At 42.1% G+C, this 24,080-nt stretch overlaps 1 protein-coding gene across 2 annotated transcripts in view; it reads left to right on the top strand.

The window, feature by feature from the left end:
- POU6F2 (POU class 6 homeobox 2) overlaps positions 1-24,080 on the top strand; it is a 305,677-nt gene that overhangs the window by 268,074 nt on the left and 13,523 nt on the right. For both annotated transcript variants that reach the window (XM_083407054.1, XM_083407055.1), the window contains exons 6-8: positions 2,634-2,780; positions 20,570-20,776; positions 23,619-23,787. In XM_083407054.1, the coding sequence (XP_083263180.1) occupies positions 2,634-2,780; positions 20,570-20,776; positions 23,619-23,787 (523 nt within the window). The remainder of the gene's footprint in view (positions 1-2,633; positions 2,781-20,569; positions 20,777-23,618; positions 23,788-24,080) is intronic.

Genomic DNA, 24,080 nt, shown 5'->3' with positions numbered 1-24,080 from the left:
AATCACTTGTTTCAGGCCTGCTTTGGGATTGATCACACTAAAAATGGCTGGAGACCACCCATAATCTTTGCCACATAATGAGTGGAACCAGGATGTATGTTGAAGGATATGCTGTTCTCATCACCTCAGGTTGTGTCAATTCATATTGAATCAAGTCAGGTTGCATCAGCAATATCCCTATCAGAACTTATTCCTGAGAGCAGTAGATTTGATTTTAAGTAGATTTAGACAGCAAATATCTCAGCCACAACAAATGTATATAATGAGCAGATATCTGTGAAAACCAGCTATTTTTAAAGTCACTGGAAAAACCAAACCTTTTGATATTATGGTCTACATATTTGTATGATGTTAAGCTACTAAATTTAAATGCAAAAACAGGTTTCCTCTCTTTTGTAGGAAAAAGTATTAAATAACATGTGAATTGATTATGATAATCCTAGGAAGCCGCAAATTTCCTGTGTCAAACAACTGTGCACAGTACTTTTAAGAAAACAGAATATTGTTCAGGGTTTTAGTCTTATTTGTTTTGTATTCTAAACAGTGTTTAACTATTTTCTGTGTAAATCACCTTGAGGTGGTGGTTTAGAAGGCAATTAATAAAATAATAATACTAGCTTACTAAAACTTAGTGAGAATTAAGCAGTTGTCTGAGTTGAGGTTGGGTGGTACTGCTTTGCAGTGGTTCCCGTGCTTGCTTGGATGGTCTCTCCCAGAGGGGAGTGCTTTTCAGCCCCGTGGAGCTTTCAATGCGGAGTTCCTCAGGGCTCAATTTCATCCCCATGCTATTTAACATCTACACGAAACCGCTAAGTGGAGTCATCCAGAGTTTTGGGGTACATTGTCAGCAATATGCTGATAACACACAGCCCTACTTCTTTACATCTGCAGGCGAGGCAGAGGAAGTGCTGGACCGTTGTCTTGCCTCAGTAATGGACTGGATGAGAGCCAACAAACTGAAGCTCAATCCAGATGAAACTGAGGCACTGTTAGTGGGTGGTTATACAAATGGATGGGAGGTTGCCTGCTCTTGGTGGGGCTACGCCAGGGGTCACCAACCTACGGCCCGGGGCCCGGATAAAGCCAGAGGGACTCGTTTATCCGGCCCGCCGCCTGCTGCCACCTGCTCTTACCGGCGCAGCGCGGGGACCCACTTCCGGGTCGGAGGAGCACCGGAAATAGCTTGTGCGCATGCACACAGGCCTCCTCCAACCCGGATGTGCACCGAAAATAGGGTCATGTACAAACACTATTTCTGGTGCACATCCGGGTCTGAGGAGGCCCCTGCACACGCGCACAAGCTATTTCTGGTGCTCCTCCGACCCATAAGTGCACCGAAAATAGTGTGTGCTTATGGCACACGCTCCCCCACCCTCTGGCCCGTGGTACAATCGTCACTCAAGACACCGACCCGAGGCAAGGAAAGTTTGGAGACCCCTGGGCTGCGCTTCCTTGGAAGGAGCGGGTATACTGCTTGGGGGGTCCTTCTGGGTCCATTGCTTGAGTGCCTACCATCAGCTTCGGCTGGTGGACCAGCTGTACCCCTATCTGGGCAGAGATAGCCTAACTTCTTAGGTTGGATTACTGCAATACGATATATGTAGGGCTGCCTGTGAAGATGGTTTGGAAATTTCAGCTGGTGCAGAATTCGGGGCAAGATGGTTTCATCATATTACACCGATACTGGCCTGACTGCCAATTAGCTTCCCGGCCCAATTCAAAACGCTGCTTTTGATCTATAAAGCCTTAAACAGCTCAGGACCACAGTAACTCAAGGACCACCTCTGCCCATATAAACCGACCCAGACTCTGCAGTCATCTGAGGTCCTTCTTCATGTGCCTCCTCCATGAAAGGTTCAGAGGGTGGCAATGTGAGAATGGGCCTTTTCTGCAGTAGCTCAGCTGGCGCCTTCATTACATCTCTTTAGGTGCCAGGCAAAAATATTCCTCTTGTCCCAGGCATTTGGCCAGTTAAACAACCTATGGCCTTTTAAACCATGCTGGGGGGTATTGTTTTGTTTCTTATTATGTTAAGTATTTTTGTGTTTTTAAACTGTAAGCCGTCCTGTGATCCTCGGATGAAGGGCGGCTATATAAATTTAAACAACAACAACCCTCCCTGCAGATGGAAAAGATTCTTTGGTCATGTTCCTCTTGACGATGAGTCACTTCATGTGGCATCATTTCAGCTGATCCTAGCAGGACTTGTAAAGAATCATAGAATCATAGAATCATAGAGTTGGAAGAGACCACAAGGGCCATCGAGTTCAACCCCCTGCCAAGCAGGAAACACCATCAGAGCACTCCTGACATATGGTTGTCAAGCCTCTGCTTAAAGACCTCCAAAGAAGGAGACTCCACCACACTCCTTGGCAGCAAATTCCACTGTCAAACAGCTCCCACCGTCAGGAAGTTCTTCCTAATGCCTAGGTGGAATCAAAGAGTTTGGGTTCAAACTGGCTGATAATGCACATAATCTAACAGGCTCTCTAAACACTGTGAGATTTTCAGATCAACGGTACTTTCCCATCATGCTGATACCCTCAGATCCATTAGCAGTATATAGCATGCATGTAGCAGCTGAGTTGCTATGAGTGGCCTTACGCATTGCTCTTTTCTTCCTTTTTTTCCAGCTGGTTAATAATCCTCTAGCAAGCCAAGCAGCGGCAGCAGCGGCAGCCGCCGCCATGGGCTCCATAGCCAGCTCGCAGGCCTTTGGCAATGCACTCTCCGGTCTACAGGGGGTCACAGGTCAACTAGTCACTAATGCACAAGGACAGGTGAGTGGAAGACAGGAGGAAACAGTGAATTCATATGGCATATTGATTTGAGGTAGAAATGAATTCCTTATGCATGACCGCAATTTCTAGCTGCACATATATTGGTGGGTGAGTAGACTTAAATAAATCATTCTTCAGCCCAGTCTTCTTTAAAGTGGCAGCTCTTCATATAAAGACTATGCATCATACTGTACCTACAAATGTATGTGTTTAGGCCTCTCATCACACAATATATTCTGTGTGTGTGTGTGCTGCAGGCCACACAAGGGCACAATACAGTAGCTGCTACATGATCACATGTAGGTGACATACCTTTAAGTACCTTCAAGTGCGCAATGAGATCAGACAACTTTATTGAAATCACTTTCTAATAGCAAGCTCAGCTGGTGAGTTGAGTGGGACATGATGACAGCCAACAATGGGCCACTGAAACCAGAAAGGCGATATCAGATGTTCAGAGGGGGGCTATGACAAATGAGTGGGTCAAAACATCACAGTATGGGCTGAGCATGCTCTGTGGGCACACAATATTGACTGTTGATGGGGAAATGGGAAATCAGCTGGAGAGGAAATAAAATATCCTAGGGAGGAATGGTTTGCTGGCTAGAATATTGAACAGGATCACTCCACAGCTCATTTTTTTGCACGTCCTGCTTCTTTCATATAATAAAGACCAGGTATGTAGCAAAGAAGGACACGGGTGGCGCTGTGGGTTAAACCACAGAGCCTAGGACTTGCCGATCAGAAGGTCAGCGCTTCGAATCCCCGTGACAGGGTGAGCTCCCGTTGCTCAGTTCCAGCTCCTGCCAACCTAGCAGTTCGAAAGCATGTAAAGTGCAAGTAGATAAATAGGTACCGCTCTGGCGGGAAGGTAAACAGCGTTTTCATGCGCTGCTCTGGTTCGCCAGAAGCAGCTTAGTCATGCTGGCCACATGACCTGGAAGCTGTACGCCAGCTCCCTCAGCCAATAAAGCGAGATGAGTGCCACAACCCCAGAGTCGGCCACGACTGGACCTAATGGTCAGGGGTCCCTTTACCTTTACCTATGTAGCAAAGAAAACCCCTGCAACAGAGCAGTGGACTAGCCTTTAGTATTTAACTCCATATTACTACATTTATTTTAATTGTTTACCATAATCCTACCCACAAATGATGGAGCATCTACACCTGACCTAGAGGAGCTGCTGAAGGCCTCCCTGGTTTGGCAATTCATTTTAACATGAGGCACTCTTTTACTTCCCCCAGGAACATGAAGCAACATGTAGTTTTCCAACCCACTGCACAGAACTTGGTGTCTCCTTTTCTTCCAGAATTAACCTGTGCCCCTTGGGCTCAGGTGGAAAGCAAGCTAATGGGTTCTCCTCAAGGAGTCTTTTAGCAGCCTTGATTGCAAGTAAATGACATACTGCCTTCATTTGTATGATTCTTCTTGATATTACTTCTCTTCATATAATAGTCACACCATTGCTGAAGCCCACTAATTAAACATAATTTCCCAATATTCTATTAACCACGGTGGGGCAACCTCACACAGGCACCCCAAAACCACTCCAACCTCTTGTAAATGCTTATTCCCAGCATTACTTTTAATAACTTGAAATCACAGCTATAGTATCATTAGTGCTTTTTTTTTTCTTAAAAAAATGTTTAGGGGTACTCTCCTTTTCCTACTCATATTGAAATACTGCCCCTCAATGAGGCCAAACTTAGATTCACAAAATCTTTAGGGGGTATGCGTCCCCCTGCATCCCCCCAGAAAAAAAGCACTGAGTATCATTATTGACAGTCATTGAAACCAGTGATTGTATAGTATTTGTGCTTCCTCAGTTATTGACATATAATTCAAAAACGAAGAAGCAATAAATTCTTCTTCTTGGTGATTTGATATCACCAATTTACTTATCCGAGACAGAAGTGGCATTTATTTATTCTGCCCAGTGTGTTTAAATATTAAAAGGAGTACCCTCAAGCATCATGTTTTGGGGGTTGCTTTTTGAAAACTTGTTATTAACATAGAGCATAAGCAAAGATACATCTGGAGCTCAGTCTCCTCATCATATAAGTCCCACAAGGAAAAAATGCTGACCTTGTTATATTTACTGGGTGGGTACAGAATTGTTCCATCACTACCCCGAGGGTTGAACGATGGAGCTTGTCAAAGTGAGGCCTTATCTAATGAATCATCTTATCGCAGGTGCACACCACACATATTAAAGGAGGATTGCGCGACCATTGTGCCCTCTACAATAACCTTTCAGTGTCTACTTTAACCCTTGTTTCAATCCCTTTTCATCAAAGGATCATTTTATGCAGCCAGCTTTAAATGGAGGCTCTCAAAAGCCTATTAAGATTTCTGTTAGGGGCAGAGTATTGGAATGGAAGAAAAGTTGGTTGTAATGCCTATAACTCATAGTCAGATCAGTTCCATCTAGAAACGTTGCTTGTTTATATCTGTGCTTCAGACATAGTGCAAACTCTCCTCTCACAGGAAGCACTAGACAGCAGGATGTAAATTTAAGGCTCTGAAATATAAAACCATGGCAGTTTGTCAGTCAAGGGTTTTTTTCCTCACACTTCTTTCAGGCTCTCCCAGGAAGGCAAATAATTGGAATGTGGTGGTAAACTGTTGGGGGAACAGATTTCTGTGTTTGAATAATATCATGTAGGAGACTTACAGTGGCACTGAATATTTATTTTATAAACCAAATCTGGTCATCCCACAGGCGGAATTTCAGTTTTGCAAAACTACAACAGTCGACAGAGTAGAGAGTAGAATCCAGAACCCATGCAACAGTTAAAAATCTATGTGAAGGGCTTCTTTTAATAAATTTAGGATGGCACTCTGCATCATGTGTCTTTATATTTTAAATCCCAGAAAGAGAGATCTGCTGGGGTGGGTGGTTCATAGGCTTTTTAAAAAGTTGCCCATTTCTGATTTTATTTGTGTTATTTCTACCCTACTTCTCATATACCGGGCTTGCATATCCAGATCTAATTAAAAATGAAACTGCTGTTCATTGTGCTAAAATCGCAACTATAATTAATTCAACTGCAACCACAGACAGTCTAAAAAGAGAAACCTGCGGCAAGCCAGCACTGCCAACTTGCAAATGCCTTCACTAAAAGTTAGGTTTTCAGGAGAAATTTCACATGATACTAACACATTTTTAAAGCTCTGGCGTGGGAAGTATAACTACCATTTTCCACTGACCATTGACCACGCTGGCTGGCGCTGATGAGACCTCTGGGCCTCTCGAACCCACAAAACTCTTCCGAGGCTGTGTCCCTTCTCCAGGCCAAATCCCTCTCTGGCCCTACTCTGCAGCCTCCTCAAGTTTGAATAGCTTGATGGTATCTTTGAGTTGTGATGATGCTACTTGCCTGATGGATGGAGGGAATGTGTGTGTGCATGTGTTTGTGTGTAGAAACCTATGATACTTGCATGGCTGGAATGTTGTGGAAAGGCGAGAGTCACATTGCTCTGTTCACTCTTGCCTCAGGCCCTGATCACTCTGGCAGGCAGCCTCCAGAAGGCTGTGCATAATAGAACGTGGGTTGTGGGCTGAAAAAGGCTCCTTTAAATCATGGTTTTAAATAAAGTGAATGAGTAGCACACTGCTAAAATCACGTGTGTTTTGCTGCTGTTGTTGGTTTATGTACTGCTCAATGCCCAGATGACTCTAAAAACATAAAAACCAGTTGCACAACATTGTCTAAATACAGAATAATTTAAAATAAATTACGATTAAAATGTGCAATGAAACAATCCCATTAAAGCAACACAGCAATTAAAGCAGTGTTCCTCACCGCACTGCTGCCTGTCCTTAGCCAGGGTAGATCATAGAATCATAGAACCGTTGGAAGGGACCACCAGGGTAATCTAGTCCAATTCCCTGCAATTCAGGAATCTTTTACCCAACATGGGGCTCAAACCCATGAGCCTGAGATTAAGAGCCTCATGCTCTATTGGCTGAGCTATCCCAATAAACCAGAGGTTGCGAACAAGCACTCAAGGTTTGTTTCCCACAAACAAAACATAAATGGTAAGGCAAGGTTAGTTCTTAGCTTACTGTTCATGGTTTGGTTGGGGGAAGCAAGCTATGTGTGCTGGTTCACACATAACTTGAAAGCAACCTCTCTTGCCTCCCTGTCATGATAGAGGAAGAAGTCAGGGAGGAACAAAGTGTGCTTTTGAGCAGGGGGTAACAGCATGCTGCTTATTCATATTACAGTATGGTTAATTTATTTTAAACAATAGTTTAAAGTGGTGTGCAAACCCATCCTTTTTTCTAGCTATGGAGGAATTCTAAGCAAGTGAACAAGAAGTATGTAACGAAAGGACAGACATTCTGTGATAAAGAGGGGCAAGAAGGAAGCGGCTTATTAAGGGTCCCTGCTAACTGGCCAGACTGCACTGGAAAGGTTGATGCTGCAACTAATGCAGTTTTTTGTGTTTTTTAAAAAGTATTTATACATAGGGTCTGAAAAAATGAGGCACGCAAGTTTGGCAGCATCAGTTTTTAGATTCTCCATAAAAAATGAATGAAACAAATGATGACCATTCCAGAGAAAACAGCTAATGTACAGCAATCTTCGACAACCTGGTGCCCTCCATAAGATTTGGACTACAACTCCATCAGTCCCAGCCAGCACAGCCATGAACAAGAGGGCACCAGGGTATAGCATTTTGGTGAGCAAGACACATGAATGAGACCTTTAGTTTTACATTAATTAATTCAAATAATGATCTGTTTTAATTTTCTGAAAAAGGAAACAGGTCAAGCAAACACTATCCAAAGAAATGGTTTGTCCCTCATTTTGTACCACAAAGGGATTAGGACTAATGCAACTATGCTAATGAACCATTTGGCTTATCTAGAGGAGTTGTTCTCAAATTCCCTAACTTGCAAAGTTTTGTTGAAATAATGTTTTAAAACTTCTTTGGGGCATGGGAAATATAAGTTCACCAGTCACTTCTAAAGAGCACTGGGACTGAGCTATATAACATCTGAATGCAAGTTGGTAGAATATCCACATGTGATCAAAAGAGGATAGATTTACTGGATATCAAGAATACCTCTACTTGAACAATTGCAGAAATGCAGAAAAGTACAAATTATGTTTTCCTTCACACAAGTCTCATCATTTTGCAAATGGTATATATGTAACCAGTGCTTATCCAAAATGATAATTTTTAAAGGAAGACACCTAAATGCACAACTGCGCTGAGGATTCCTAAAAAAATATTACCAGATTTGCTGTTTTCACTGATAAATGCAATTCATCCTCTCCCATCCTTACACTTCAGTAATCCACTTAACTTCAATGACAGTATGTGTGTTTTACACAGGGGCTGCAGGCTGGTTTCTAAGATTGGCTCATTTTAACAATTAACCAAGTGTTCTTAAGACAATAACAATATTCATTTTTGTTAGCAGACCTTGCAGCTTAGGTGAATTAGACTTACAGTTTCTGGAGTTCAAAGGCTTTATTCATGAAGGAACGATTTACAGGATGATTGGTGATAGCAGAGAAATAGCAGACATATTGTCTGAAGAGAACAACAAATGGAATGGCTCAGCTTTTAGGGGTAGAGTTAAATTAGACAAAGAGGCTTACAAACAAGTGCTTGCTAGACAGTGCCCTCGTGTGGTTTAAAGTAACACGTGTATTAACTACAAACACCAATAATTTTACCAGCTAGCATGACTATGTTATTGTGCAAGTTTAAAAAAACAAATTGTTTAAATATTGCTGCAATTGAAAGAAAAAAGAAAAAGTAATCAGCAGAGGACTCATGGGTGTTATGTCACAGAATTCATTTGCACTGAACCTATGCATCAATAGGAAAATCTTCCTGAGAAAAGCACCTCATGCAAGGCTCCCACTAATTAGCAAACATTAACTGCCTTCAGAGAGCTTTAATCCACAATTAGCTCACGGGCTAAGCATGCAGGATGGTGTCGTTGATCCAGTTTGATAATGGGAGTACTTTGCTTCTCATTATTCTGAAGAGAGGGCATCCATTGGCTCCCTGAGCATCTTGATGGTAAATGGTGCTAATAAGGCCTGATGGTTCTCTGCTCCTAACAAGCCTCTCAGCAGCAAGAGTGATTACAATGGAGATAGATTTGATGGGATGCACTTGCTTTTGTAGTGTCTCAGCTGCTGACACTCTGCGACATAATCAGGTCACAGAGCCGGTCACAGCCATCAGCAAAAGCCGTAGCTCTATCCCTCATTATTAAAGGGTATTATTCTGTCCCAGGCCTTCCTAGCACAGCCAAGGGCCTTTTCGTTCCTTTTATATATATAATATCTATATGTCTCCCCCAACCCGCTGCTGCTTTTTGGTAAAGCATTAACTCCCAACTAATAAAATAAAATACTTCATCAGCTAAAAAGCTAGTAAATTTTAAAGCAAAGGAAATAAAGCAGCCCCTTTCAAACCCAGTGAAGGGATCACAATTAAATAAGATGGGGAATTTTTGTCACCATGCACTGCATGGTACAATATAATATGTCATGTGCAATAAAAAAGAGTGGAAAGCATTACAAAATAGGATCTGACTCTCTTTATGGATGGATTTGTAAAGTACCAAAGCATATCTCTTTTGAAGAGACTCTGGGCTACCATTTTTAATGTGCCTGTGTCCTGTTTCCCCACAATTGCTTTTATTTTCTTGTAGCATCGGAAATACTTTCATTGAATAACGAGGACGCAGGCACGGCAATACACTCTGGAGTAGTTCCACAACAGTCAATGGAACTACCCCAAATGAAATTTTCAGGTTGATGCAGTTTCAGGCAAGGTGATCCCTCCAAGAGATGAAACTGGTGTGAAAAGAGGGACACACTGCATTGTGCATACATTCATATACGTAATTTATTCATTTGCTGTGCAGCATTCACAGGTTCTTGTGTTTTAACAACCTCTTTGATCCGTGGCAATAGTGGGACAAAAGAAACATGTCTGCACAACATGGAAAATGATGCCCCTCTTAAGTCATTTTCAACTCTTATAAATAATACTCTATCCCCAGCCCAATGCTGTTACCTGCAGAATATAAGTGATAGTATTTGCTTTGAAATCACTTTCACTGGAGGTGGAAACAGCTTTTGCTTGCTTTGTGCTTCGAAACTTGCAAAAAGCAAAAGGCTTGATCCTTTCCCAATTGTAATTTCCCCATTTTAAAAAGAAACAACATCTATGTAGGTTCCCTGCTTAACTGATAGGACACATGCTTATTTTGTAATTGGGCATAGCTACCCAACTACATGGGACGTGGGTGGCTCTGTGGTCTAAACTACTGAGCCTAGGGCTTGCTGATCAGAAGGCCAGTGGTTCAAATCCCCGTGACGGGGTGAGCTCCCATTCCTTTGTCCCTGCTCCTGCCAACCTAGCAGTTTGAAAGCACGTAGTTCAAGTAGATAAACAGGTACCGCTCTGGAGGGAAAGTAAACGGCGTTTACATGCACTGCTCTGGTTTGCCAGACGCGGCTTAGTCATGCTGGCCACATGACCTGGAAGCTGTCTGTGGACAAACACCGGCTCCCTCGACCATTAAAGCGAGATGAGTGCCGCAACCCCAGAGTCGTCCGCAACTGGATCTAATGGTCAGGGGTCCCTTTACCTTTACGTTTACCCAACTACATAACACCAAACAAGGTCATCTTTCCACCTAGCCCTAAAAGTGCTTATTCAAAAAAACACCACTGGATTCAGTGCATAGGACTGCAGGCTTTATGAATTTACTATCAGAGTCTAAAGGTGGTGAGTCTGCTTAGAGCTTTGCAAAGGAGTGGTGTAGGTGCACATTATCACTAGAACCAGGTCCTTCAAGGTAAGTGGAGAGTAATGCTCTTCCAACCGTCTGCATTCCAGTTATGGGCAATGGGAAGAACAAATCAAGCACAATGGGTGCAATTAGGGTTGCCATTGTCATCAGGGATAACAATTTTATAACAGCTTTTTATGTACAGAGGGTTATTTTGTTTTTTTATAGAGGCAGAATCATGTGTTGGTTCAGTCAGTGGCTTCTGCCTTCAGTTCCATTGTTTCAGAACAAAAACACCAGGGCCTCCTTTTTCAGCTTGGTACTTTTCATTAAAATAAAAATGCAGTGAGTAATCCATAATTATGTTGTGCTCACATAATTGTTTTTCAATTATTGCTTTATTCTATGTTTTTAGCAGTTCTTGTTTTTATCTCTAAGCTGCCTTGAGTCCTGTGAGGGGAAAATGCTGCTGCTGCATTCATAAAGACTTTTCAGTAATTACCGTATTTTTTGCTCTATAAGACACACCAGACCATAAGACGCACCGAGTTTTTGGAGGAGGAAAGCAAGAAAAATAATATTCTGAATCCCAGAAGCCAGAACAGCAAAAGGGATCACTGCACAGCAAAAGCAGCAATCCCTCTTGCTGTTCTGGCTTCTGGGATAGCTGCGCAGCCTGCATTCGCTCCATAAGACGCACACACATTTCCCCTTACTTTTTAGGAGGGAAAAAGTGAGTCTTATAGAGCAAAAAATACGGTAAATGTTTCATAAACATCATTAGTGGTTCCTAAAAGGCGAATTTTAAATTCCTGTAAAAAATCCTGTTTTCTTCCATGTATCTGGAACAGAATGGGGATATCCAGTGCAATTCTTCAAAAAAAAATAATTTGGTCACTGAGGCAAGACAAGCAAAAATATAGTGCAATGTGAAACTTTGTGGTATAGCCTCTCTCTTGCCATGTGGTTAGGAATAAGCTAAATTATTGCCATCATCTGAATCACGTTGCGTGTGGCCAAGAAATGTATGCTACATATGCTTAAAGAGCATAACCATGGCCAAGTTGTTGCTACCCTTCAGTGAGTTTTAAAATCAATATGCTTGCCTGAGGCAGAGTACCTCACAAAAACGCCTCTAAGGATGTTCAGTCCCACTTTACCCTCACTGCCTTAGCATGACCCTCTCTGCCTGAGGCTGTTTCTGCTCTGGCCTCACATACGAACGTTCACCATTCCTGCCACCTCTTAAGTTCCACAGGTGGGAGTATTACTACAATTCACCTTAGTGCCTGGGTGCTTGAATGCTTGTGGTGTCCAGTCTTCTCATAGCCAGTGGTGAAAGACACTCATAGTGCAAAGTTGTATTGATTGCAAAGGAGATCCCATAAAGGAAAATGCTACATTCACAAATGGTAAAAGGGAAAACTCAATTGGATCAGAAGTCTTTAGCATTCGAAAGACCTGACTAAGAACCAGAGCAAAATCCATGGGTGAGCAGCCTCCTGCCCAGTTTTTTTAAAAATAAATAAATTCTAATAGCATAGTCAAAATTGATAAAGGCTACAATCTTATACAGTGGTGCCCCGCAAGACGAATGCCTCGCAAGACGGAAAACCCGCTAGACAAAAGGGTTTTCCATTTTTCGATGCGCTTCGCAGGACGAATTTCCCTATGGGCTTGTTTCGCAAGACGAAAATGTCTTGCAAGTCTTGAGATTTTTTTTCGCTACCCAGCCCCTTTTTCTAAGCCGCTAAACCGCTAATAGCCTTTTAGCAGCTAATCTGCTAATCCCTTACGCCTTTAATAGCCGCTAATAGCCGCTAAACCGCTAATAGCGCTAATCCGCTAAGCCGCTAATGGGCTTGCTTTGCAAGATGAAAAAACCGCTAGACGAAGAGACTCGCGGAACGAATTAATTTCGACTTGCGAGGCACCACTGTACAATATATACTGGCAGGAGAAAAGGGGAAGGGGGAGAGCACTGCCCCCGGCAGCGTTATCCTGGTGGGTTTCCATCACAGCTGCACCCCCGCCCGCACTGGGCGTCACGCACCCGCAGGCGGCGCACCACAGCCCCAGGGCGCGTGCCATGTCCCTGCAGGAAGCGTGCCACACCCCTGGGATGCGCAGCAGCCACACCCCTGCCTAGTCTCCGCCCCCAGTGCCGGAGCATGAAGCTCCACCACCGACAATATATACACTTACTTGGTAGTAGGGCCCATTCAACTCACTTGGACTTACTTCTGAGTAGGCATATACAGTACATGATTGTGTTTTTTAAAAATATTCTGTTGACTTATCAGCTTTAAACGCATCTCGAAATGCAGATAATGGTGGCCGATCCATACCTTCAAGCATCAGCATTTTGTGCTCACATCACCGATTATCTTTTCTTCTGCAGCCCACCCAACTCCCCAGGCCTCACTTCCATTACTGGTGCTCTGATAGAGGAGAAAGCCTGTGGGAGGTGGGCTGCAGGAGTAACAGTGACAGATTTGGGAGATGCAACCATTTCTCTGCACATGTCTCTCCAACATGCACTCCATACTTGGGTGTGCTGGCAGGGGGTCCATTTAGTTGCTTCTTTAATTTTTCCTTTTAATCTGTTTCCAAATTTTAATCTCTTTCATTATTTGTTTCCTTTTCTTATTTGTTTTCACCAGCAATTCAGAATTTCACAATTCCCAATCATTTTAGTTTGTCTTTTAATTTCAGACTTTGGTGCTTTTCAACTGAGTGTTGTAACATTTTGAGGCTATCAAGCTCCCCCAGGGCATCAGACTTCCAAAAATCCACATGGATTGGTTCCCATTTTATAAGAAATTTTAAAAGATGCACAGCTGAGATAACCTTTCAAATGATTCCATTGGGAGATCCAGCTGCATTTCTTCTACTTGTAACTTCTGGATTTACATCCCTTTCTGCCTGAAAAGCACAGGCATTCTCCTTAGGATGAGATCTGCCACATTTCTGAAATATAGGACAAATTAATCAACCCCCAACAAAGAATCGCTATTGTATTTTTCATTCTAAAATTCATTTTTAAAAAAGCAACTCATATTTTATAACTAAAATGAATAAAACAAATACAGCTAATTTGTTTCATTTTTTAAATAAATAATTATTAACAAATGCACCTCAGTACCCCATCCCTCCCACTCTTCTAGTAATGTGATTGGAGCAGGGCCTCATCTGAAGACATGGGTCTGCCAAATGATACTTTACATCATGCATATGGTAGCCATTTGCCTATGTGATTCCCAACAGGCAAACACATGTCAAAGCTTGCTTTTCATACATTCAGCCCCTTGTAAAAAGGTAAAGGTACCCCTGCCCGTACGGGCCAGTCTTGACAGACTCTAGGGTTGTGCGCCCATCTCACTCAAGAGGCCGGGGGCCAGCGCTGTCCGGAGACACTTCCAGGTCACATGGCCAGCGTGACATCGCTGCTCTGGCGAGACAGAGCCGCACACGGAAACGCCGTTTACCTTCCCGCTAGTAAGCGGTCCCTATTTATCTACTTGCACCTGGGAGTGCTTTCGAACTGCTAGGTTGGCAGGCGCTGGGACCGAACAACGGGAGCGCACCCCGCCGCGGAGATTTGAACCGCCGACCTTTCGATCAGCAAGCCCTAGGCGTTGAGGCTTTTACCCACAGCATCACCCGCGTCCCACTCAGCCCCTTGTAGATTGGAGCAAATATTATCAAAATACACGCTCACCCTGTAGCTCCTCTCTTTTTCACCATTCCACAAAAAGCTCATATGCTCCTAAGTCCTTTCATCTGTATGTTTTGTGCAGCAGATTTGGGAAAGAGGACAGAATGCCTCTCCATTTTAAAAACAGATCTCTCAAAAAGGTAATTTCATATCCAGGCACAATATCCAAATAAACATTCATTTTAATGTTTGATGCATCAAATACTCTGACATTGCCAGCTCTCAAAATAAATGGTTTGTTTTAGAGGTTGGATGTGTCATATTAGCATCCACCCAGGAGATAAGAAAAGAGAAATAGATCAGAGAGTGATCAGGACATCAGGGAGACAGTTTAGAGAGAGATGAGAGAGGCCAGTTACCAGGGAAAATGTAAAGATAAAAAATATAGATAGATGAAAAAGGCAAGGAAAAAAATGTATAAATAGGTCATTGCAGCCCAACTGGAAAAGGAGTTTAATTTTAACTTGTTAGTCGTAGTCTGTAGAGGCCTGCTCCTCTCTCCCAAGGATATATTTATTAAGCCATGCCATGACTTATTCAGGAGGATGGATGGATGGACAGACAGATAGACTCAAAGTGATAGGGAAACCGTAAAAGTGAATTCACATATTGTGGCACTGAGGGTTTGTACTGGGAGAGCACAGCCTCTTGGCAGAGGGAATTAGTCTTATTGATTGGTTAGTTCCCATTATAGCACCATATTAAACTTTTCTTCCTTGCTGTCACTTCAATGTTTCCTCTTTTGCCCCGCTCGCCAATTCACAGGGCACAGTTTTCAGGTTCAGGAATCATTCCCATGATGTCTATATGAGCACTGAGGACATAATCAAGCTTGTCCAACGTTGCGCCGGGCGCAGGGTGTTTTCTGCAGCCAGGCTCGTGTTGTGCTTGGCAGACTTCCAATTTCCCTCCTGGGATATATTTCCCTTCAGAGAAGAGGGCAGGAAAGGATTTCTAACACACACACAAAAACTTCAAAAGTTATTTTTCTGTATAGACAAATGGAGACTTTGCAGGGTCATGGCACCCCAAATACCAAGGAATTAAAAATTGATCAACTAAAGGGGAAGCAAACATTGTCAGGTTCTTTGAAGTTAATAGAGTGGATCTCATTAAACACCAGAAGAAAATGTTATCCTTAAGGTTATTTCATTTTTATTTTATGGTGTTAAGTGTCAGTTGACACATTACAGTGTTGAAGTCTGAGAAAAATAGTTGGCCTTTCCGTGAAACTATACACCTTCATACAGAATCCTTAAGAGCAATGTGAGGGCCTGAGAGCCCCAATTAGTTTTTCATTAATAAGCTTTATGCCTTTCGTAATCTCAGCCACAATTTCCCCCCGGAACCTCTCTTTTTACTCTTTGCAAATATATGTCAAATTTCTTTGGCTCTCAGGACCATAAGGGTGTTAGGCACTTATTTAACTCTCTCCAACTTATATAAATGGAAATAGTGCTTCACTTCCACTGGATCGCACTCATTATGCACTTTGTTCCTCGGCTTTTTTATAATTTGGGTAAATATGCAGTCAAGGTGACATAATGGGAGATAGAAGATTACCATTTTCAATAGATTTGCTATCCCTGTTATCTCACACGCATCCAAACTGAGCCTGAATCTTCACAGAAATGGTGCCTGGTGTTTTTTTCTTCTTCTCCGCCTGATGATCATCTGAAGGGAGCAGCAGAAAAAGAATGGAAGAGCATGAGTTATTTTTAAAGAATGCATCCAGCTCCCATTGCACCTTCTGTATATATATAAGAAAATGCCATGATGGTCACGGATAAAAGATTGTTCACCTATGAAAAGGGTGATACAGTTTTTCATTGCCAAAGCTCATTAGCATCATTGTAATGAGTTATGGTCTTTGTTGTGAGAGATGAGAAATCCTGTAGTCTCGCCCTAAAGAACATTAAAGAAACATTACTGGCAGGAAATTGGAAAAGTAATATATGTTAGATGGAATATGACAACTTTTTCTGATAGACCAGACAGATAAATGTCACCTACAAGTTTCAAAATGCATTTAATTTTGCCATCACAATAGACAATATCTTCATAATATATATATGAATCAGCTTTTAATCATAATACTTGACTGTGATAAACAAATGCATATTTGATAACACTTTTTTTTTTTTTTTAGCTATCTGTACCCACGCAGGCATGACTCTGCTACTTTCAGTTCTTTAAACTTCTGTTGCTGATTTGAGGGTCTTAGACTAGCAAACTTTAAGGAGTCTGAAGTTGGTTGAAGTCTCTCAGTAAAAACACAGATATCTATTTATGTCCTTTTTTCCAGTATGGTCTTTAACACCACTTAGCTAACATTGATCTAAGTGACTACTTGCGTTCACAAAATCAGAGTATATACAGAACAATTTCTATCACTTTTTCTATCACAAGGAGATAAGCTAGGCTCAATCAAACTTTGATAACAACACATTATATAGAGTTACTATTAAAGTAAAGGTAAAGGTACCCCTGCCCGTATGGGCCAGTCTTGACAGACTCTAGGGTTGTGCGCCCATCTCACTCAAGAGGCCAGGGGCCAGCGCTGTCCAAAGACACTTCCGGGTCACGTGGCCAGCGTGACATCGCTGCTCTGGCAAGCCAGCACCAGAGCCGTACACGGAAACGCTGTTTACCTTCCCGCTAGTAAGCGGTCCCTATTTATCTACTTGCACCCGGGAGTGCTTTCGAACTGCTAGGTTGGCAGGCGCTGGGACCGAACAACGGGAGCTCACCCCGCCACGGGGATTCGAACCGCCGACCTTTCGATCGGCAAGCCCTAGGCGCTGAGGCTTTTGCCCACAGCGCCACCCGCGTCCCATAGAGTTACTATTAGGTCTGCACATATGGGGAAACACAGTGAGCTGCTTTACACATAGTCCTAAAAAGGGTTGCCATATGTCCTCTTTTTCCAGGACATGTCCTCTTTTTCATGAGTAGAGTTGTCATAGCAATCCATAGTTAAAAGTAGAAGTCTGCAAATGGGTCTTCTTTTTTGCCCTTCAAAATATGGCAACCCTACTTAGTGCACTTTTCTGCCTTCTGTATTTCTCAACTACTACTCTGGTGAGGCTTTTTTAAATGTTTTTCTATTTTTATGTATTTCTTTTCTATTCCATAAAGATAGCAGCCGCAACATCTTGCCACTCATGTTGTCTTTTTATTTGTAACTATGCATTTCTGGCTGGCTGTGTTAATTCAAAATTATTCCTAGATTCTTTTTTTAAAAACTATTTTGGAGGCAGAAGCCATTTTGTGGTTAGCCTGTGCTCCTGGTAGCAGCCATTTTGTGACCTTGACACTTTCTCAAAATTCCACATGTGCCCCCAGACCCAAAAAGGTCAGCATCCACCATTGTAGTGACTCTCTTGGCTTGCCATACCAGGAAGTGCCCAAGTCAGCATTAAGCAATAAGCCTCTTGATTTTAAGTTTCTTGTTGGTTATGTAGCCTTTGTGTCGTCTCCTCTTTGCGATACTTTTTAGTTCTCTTTGTCTTATTCCCATATTGCCTTCATGTTTCACATCTTTACACTTCCATATTGTGTTTTTTGAATAACTTAAGCGTAAAGGTAAGGACCTAGACTCAAGAATTCATGACGAAATGAGTTTAGGGAATAACAAGATATAAAATTGAGCCTCTACTCTGAGTTATGCCTGAATAATTGAAAGAACAAATAAGAGCCCAAAGGCAACTTTACTATTAATAAAACATTTCATTCCTTTATACATCCAAAACTTTCAGGCAAACTAGCAGAAGTTAATGAAATTATAAAGACAGAAAGAGTCAGCAATCTCCCTGTAGATGTTGTGGTCTGAATGCAAGACCATTGTTCCCCATTCATATCAGTGGAGGAAAGTCCTCCATGAAACTCAGTCCTCCAGATGTTTTGGGACTACAACTCCCATCATCCCTAGCTAACAGGACCAGTGGTCAGCGGTGATGGGAACTGTAGTCTCAAAACATCTGGAAGGCCGGGTTTGCCCATGCCTGCTGTCTAGGATTGCTGGGGAACTTCCGTACATGCTTGAATGTGTGACTAGCCCCTTAGAGTGCTACATACTGTAAATGAAGCATTAGCATCTAAAGTCATACCTCGGGTTAAATATGCTTCAGGTTGAGCGTTTTCAGGTTACGCTCCGTGGCGACCCAGAAGTAACGGAATGCGTTACTTCCGGGTTTCGCCGCATGCGCAGACGCTCAAAACGATGTCACGGGCATGCACAGAAGGGGCGAATCGAGGCCCGCAGACATGCAGACGTGGGTTGTGCTCGCTTCAGGATGCGAACAGGGCTCCGGAACGGATCCCATTTGCATCCAGAGGTACCACTGTATTCCATTTATTTGATGGAGCATTTTGAGGAAGGAAAGGAAATTGTAAGAGTCAGTCATCTCTAAAATATTCCCACTGCATGTATGTTTGGGGGGGTACAACCTTCCAGTGTCCCTGCACACGTTCAAATAGCATAATTCATTCATTGCAAAGCCACAAACAGGCCGCCTCCTGCTTCTGACCTTACAAAGTGTTCACTTCAGCAATGTCATTCTCAAAATGCCTGACTGCAATCCCAGAAATGCATTTTAAACGTGGATGCAAACATTTCTATTACTGATAAAACTAGCACAGCAATTTTTTGCCTTGTGGGGGGACTGGAGCCTTGCTGGCTGAAGTTACAGGCCCAGAAGTGACACATCAAGGCCATGTCCTTTGCGACATGTGAATCAGATGTTTTTATTTATTTATTTATTTCACAAGGCTTCTGCTGACAGCGTGAAAAAGAAAGATAATTCTTTTCATTTGGTAACATTTGTTGAAGTAAAGATAGAATGCCCACACTAGGCTGACCACAATCTTTCCTTGTTATAGACAATTGATAATTTGAACTCTGCATCAATGGAGCTGTTTAAAGGCAGAGCGTACAAAACATCCCTGAGGTCTTGTTTATTTCTTCCCAAGACCCCATTCCCACCCACAACCTCCGGATAAAGCTCAGCATATGCTAGACAAGAATATGTCATCATATTGGATTGCTACTTGCCACTCACTCATAACATATTTTTTTTAATGTTGTTGTGTAGGAGCTTCCATAAAAGTATTTTGGCATGACATGGTTCATGTCGGAGCCATAAATTTTGTCAGATGCTTACCTTGTGGACTAACTGCCATGGATAATATTAAAAGTAGGTTTGGGAGCAATTTTGTGTGCTTAAGTACGGTTTGGCTTCAATTTAGTCAGGTGGTGGCCTAAATGGCTTCTTATAATTCTCGAATCTTAAAAATCCTATATATTACAAATATCAATATAATTTGATACGAGTATAGAGTAGGTCACATATTAGCATGCTGCCCTTCACAACAAGGACTTTAACCAAATCATCTCACAGTCCACTTGCTTAAAAGTGGCCAAAGATTCCCCCATAGTTTTTCAAATTTTTTATCAGGGCATAGTTGCCTTTGACTGGACTTAACCATCCAGGGGTCCTTTACATTTTATCTTTATTCACTGGAACCACTGCCAAACATGTTTCTAATTGTTTGCTTAAAACACATCCAGCACTTATCCCTTGATAAGTCCTAAATTGACTCGCAATTCAGCAGTGCAGGGGAATATCAGTAATGGTGGGCAAACTTGTATATGTAGCCCAGGGCTCCACAGAACCCAGCTTGAAAATGGCTGAAGATTTCTATCTGATACCATTTGGCAAACATGGCCACAACTTCAAATACTGATTGTACACCATCCAGTTTCTAAACCAGTCAAAATGTGTGTATTTTGGGCCAGAGTTCGTTGCTCATATACATACTATATACGTGACCCCATGGACCAGAGCACGCCAGGCACTCCTGTCTTCCACTGCCTCCCGCAGTTTGGTCAGACTCATGTTTGTAGCTTCAAGAACACCGTCCAACCATCTCGTCCTCTGTCGTCTCCTTCTTCTTGTGCCCTCCATCTTTCCCAACATCAGGGTCTTTTCCAGGGAGTCTTCTCTTCTCATGAGGTGGCCAAAGTCTTGGAGCCTCAGCTTCACGATCTGTCCTTCCAGTGAGCGCTCAGGGCTGATTTCCTTCAGAATGGAGAGGTTTGATCTTCTTGCAGTCCATGGGACTCTCAAGAGTCTCCTCCAGCACCAGAATTCAAAAGCATCCATTCTTCGGCGATCAGCCTTCTTTATGGTCCAGCTCTCACTTCCATACATCACTACTGGAAAAACTATGATTGTAAACCTTTACTATTAAATGTTTGTAACCTATAGAATTTCATGTTTTCTTTCTTGTAGATCATTGGAACAATCCCACTGATGCCTAATCCAGTCTCATCTAACCAGTCAGCCGGAGGAGCTCAGGGCCTTCAAGTGCAGCCAATTACACCACAGTTACTGACCAATGCCCAGGGGCAAATCATTGCCACAGTCATTGGGAACCAGATATTGCCAGTGATCAACACCCAGGGAATCACACTTTCGCCACTCAAACCAGGCCAACAGGTAAGTGATGAATGTAGCATTTAAATTAACCGAGAAATAGTTAAAAGATATTGATTTGCATTTTCCTCCCCACCGTCACTCTTTGGGCATGGGTGTTGGGCAAGGAGGAGGGGCAAATAAAGGCGGCCTTCAGTTTCAGCCCAAAATGGTGTCCAAGCCCTCCGTTAACTCCACAACTGCCAGTTTGTTGTCTTATGCAACAGACTTTATATTCCATATATAATCAGATGCACTTTTGGAATGTTCAAGCAGTTGTTATGGTATATTCTCCATCTTAAGAAAGAGGCTCAGGGCTGCAGAGATCAAGCCTTCAGCCACTCAACCATCAAGGAAATTCTAAGGAGGAATATGCATTCCCTCTTTTTCTTTATTGTTTCAGGTATCTCTGGCCCTGATTAGCTGTATCCCATCCAATCTGTTTGGGTGAATAGGCACACTCTAAAGCAGAGCTTTCCAAACTTTTCATGCTGGTGACACACTTCTTGGACATGCACCATTTCACAACAAAGTAATTCAGTTTTGCTAGCAAACTGGAGGTTAAACTAACACCTTTCCAGTGTTTGCACGACACACCTACACACTGCAGCCAACACACTAATGTGTCGCAACACACAGTTTGGAAAGCTCTGCTCTAAAGCATAAGGTTTTGCTGGATTGAGCAAAGTTCCACCCAGTCCAGTGTCCCAATTCTCTGTTGTTTGTGACCAGCACTTCAGGTGCACAACAGCTTGAAAATCTTCATGGTTCAGATTATACTCTCATTTGGGTAGTGCCAGCCCAGAGGTGCAATCCCTGATGCCTACCTGGGCCCTCCTTTCCTACCTGGTGTGTGCCATTAGGCATCATACAAGATTACTTTATCATCCACCCACTCTCAGCTAACAGAACCTCATCCCATATGTTTGTTTTTATTTATTTTGAAGTTTTCCTGCTCTTCTCCCATTCCTTCCTAACCTGAAATCAACATGCTATTGGGGAAATGGCAGTGTAGTCAAATGGTTCCTCATTCCTGAAAGGCTTTTTCTCCACCTCTGAGGATGCTGATTCACTGCGGAGCGTGATAATGAAGCAGCTACCTTGATCTGAGTTGTGAAGGGTTTCAATAGAGTTTGGAAAACACAGCCAGAGCTACAAATTCTCTTCACATAAGCACACTCACCCACTCAGATTGACACACTGCAGCACCCCCGTTTCACTAGTTAACACAGTTCTGTGTCTGAAGCATACAGAGCAAATGAAATATCCATAAACATAACCATTTTTTAGAGGACACTCAGTTACGTGAATCTTGAAATGCTAAAATGATTTTGCTTTTTGACCCACAAAGACATCATCATGGTAAAAAGCTTGCAGAGTAATTTACACAGCCAAATTACATTTATTATTTAAAAACACCCACCAAGTAATCTGATTTGCCGTGCTTGAATGGATATATATCTGAATAGTTCAAAAATACATTTTCAAGTTGTTATTTTTTCAACAGCAACCAGTTAGCCACTTTGGGTTATATTAAATTAATAAAACACATATTAGATTGCCTGTGCATTTTATGTTCTATCTCATGTTATAATCCATCATCCTTTATTTGTAATACAGTCATATTTCCGGGAGAGGAGGGAATGTAAGAAGGAAGTTCATGTCTGAATTCATTTATTGTTCCATTGATATTAGAAAGGCTAACAGTTTGCACAAATTTCTTCTTCTGCGTATATGCGCTATTTAGGACACAATTCATTTGAAGTTATCCACTTTTAAGTAGCTCTTTTGATGCAGTAGGAGATATTTAAGTACAATGCTTAACTCTCCCATTCAGATCAACAGAGCTCACCTAGAAGGATTTAACTTTGGCTGATCATGCCCTTACTTTCTAGGAGAGGTCAAGACTGTACAGTCACATATACATCAAGAAGACTATTCTGATTTTTTTTTTGATTTTTTTAAAATAAATTTTTGTTGTTAAAATAATTCAACATTAATACACATACAAACATACATTTCATACAACATACCTACATACATACAACATACCTACAACATACCTACACTCAATCCCACAGATAATTCCCATTACCATCCACCACCCCTCACCCTTTGTGTTAGACTTCCAATCTACTCAATTGCAATTTCTTTCCACTTCTATTACTTTCTTTCACACACCTTTAACCTAATTTCATACTTCTTTTTCTATTACACATTGTTATCCATCTTATTTAGTATTCCAATATTTGAAATGAAACTTGTTTATTCTAATAGGAGTTCTGATTTTTCGATATAGTTTTGCAAGTATCTTTTAAACACCTTCCAGTCCCTGTCTGCCTTCTCTTTTGAGATCCTTCCAATTTCTCCCATTGTTTTGGATATATTGTTTGGATATATTGTAGTACTCAAAAAAAAAAAACAAAAAAAAAAACAAGAAGACTATTCTGAGATAACAAACAAAATAAATAAATAAATCTCGCATTACAGTTTATGTTTAGATTTCAAAGTTAATTTTAAAATGTTGTATTCAAAGTTAAGAATCTTAACTTGGGATCTAGTTCTTTAAATTCAGACCCCACGGTGTCTGCTACAGACAGGTTCACTTCCAGCAGTGACTACACTAGGACAGATAGGGGGTTTGGTTGCAGATTGGATATATGACATGGCCTGTCTCTTATTAGTCCTCCTCTGGCCCACCACAATATCCAACTACTGGCACAAGAGTCGAAGGGGTGGGATATAAATAAATAAAGAATCTTTAATATTAAGAGCATTGTGCCAGACAGAGAACATAGTACAATGACAGCACCTTATCAATTCTTGTCTCTCTGCTGACTGTTTGTTTCTTTAACTTTGCATTTAGCTCCACCAGCCCTCCCAGACGCAGGTGGGGCAAGCAGCATCCCAGTCCAATCTCCTACATTTAGCTCACAGTCAAGCATCTATGTCTCAGAGCCCCGTGCGGCAGGCTTCCTCTTCCTCTTCTTCCTCCTCCTCATCTTCAGCTTTGAGTGTTGGCCAGTTAGTCAGCAGTAAGTATAGCCTTCTTGTTATCCTTTTTTCATTTTCTCCATCCCAACTTTTCTTCCTTGCTTTTGTGAAGTACCTGTAAGTACAACTGGAAAAATAAGCAAGTCATTGACTGCTGAATGGTGCAAATGCAAGAGGCTGCAAACTGCCGGTAAGTTTTAGGCCTAAGTTAGAATTTTTTAATGCAATGTGCATTACTTCTGAATGTGGCCCCACAGACTGACTCCAATGCCCAGTCCCGCTGAGTCAGTCCAGGAGGATACCATGATCAATGATATCAAAAGCTGCTGAGAGA

Source organism: Podarcis tiliguerta (assembly GCF_965153285.1).
Source record: "Podarcis tiliguerta genome assembly, chromosome: 12".
Taxonomy (NCBI): domain Eukaryota; kingdom Metazoa; phylum Chordata; class Lepidosauria; order Squamata; family Lacertidae; genus Podarcis; species Podarcis tiliguerta.
This window is presented reverse-complemented; position numbering and strand designations above follow the sequence as displayed.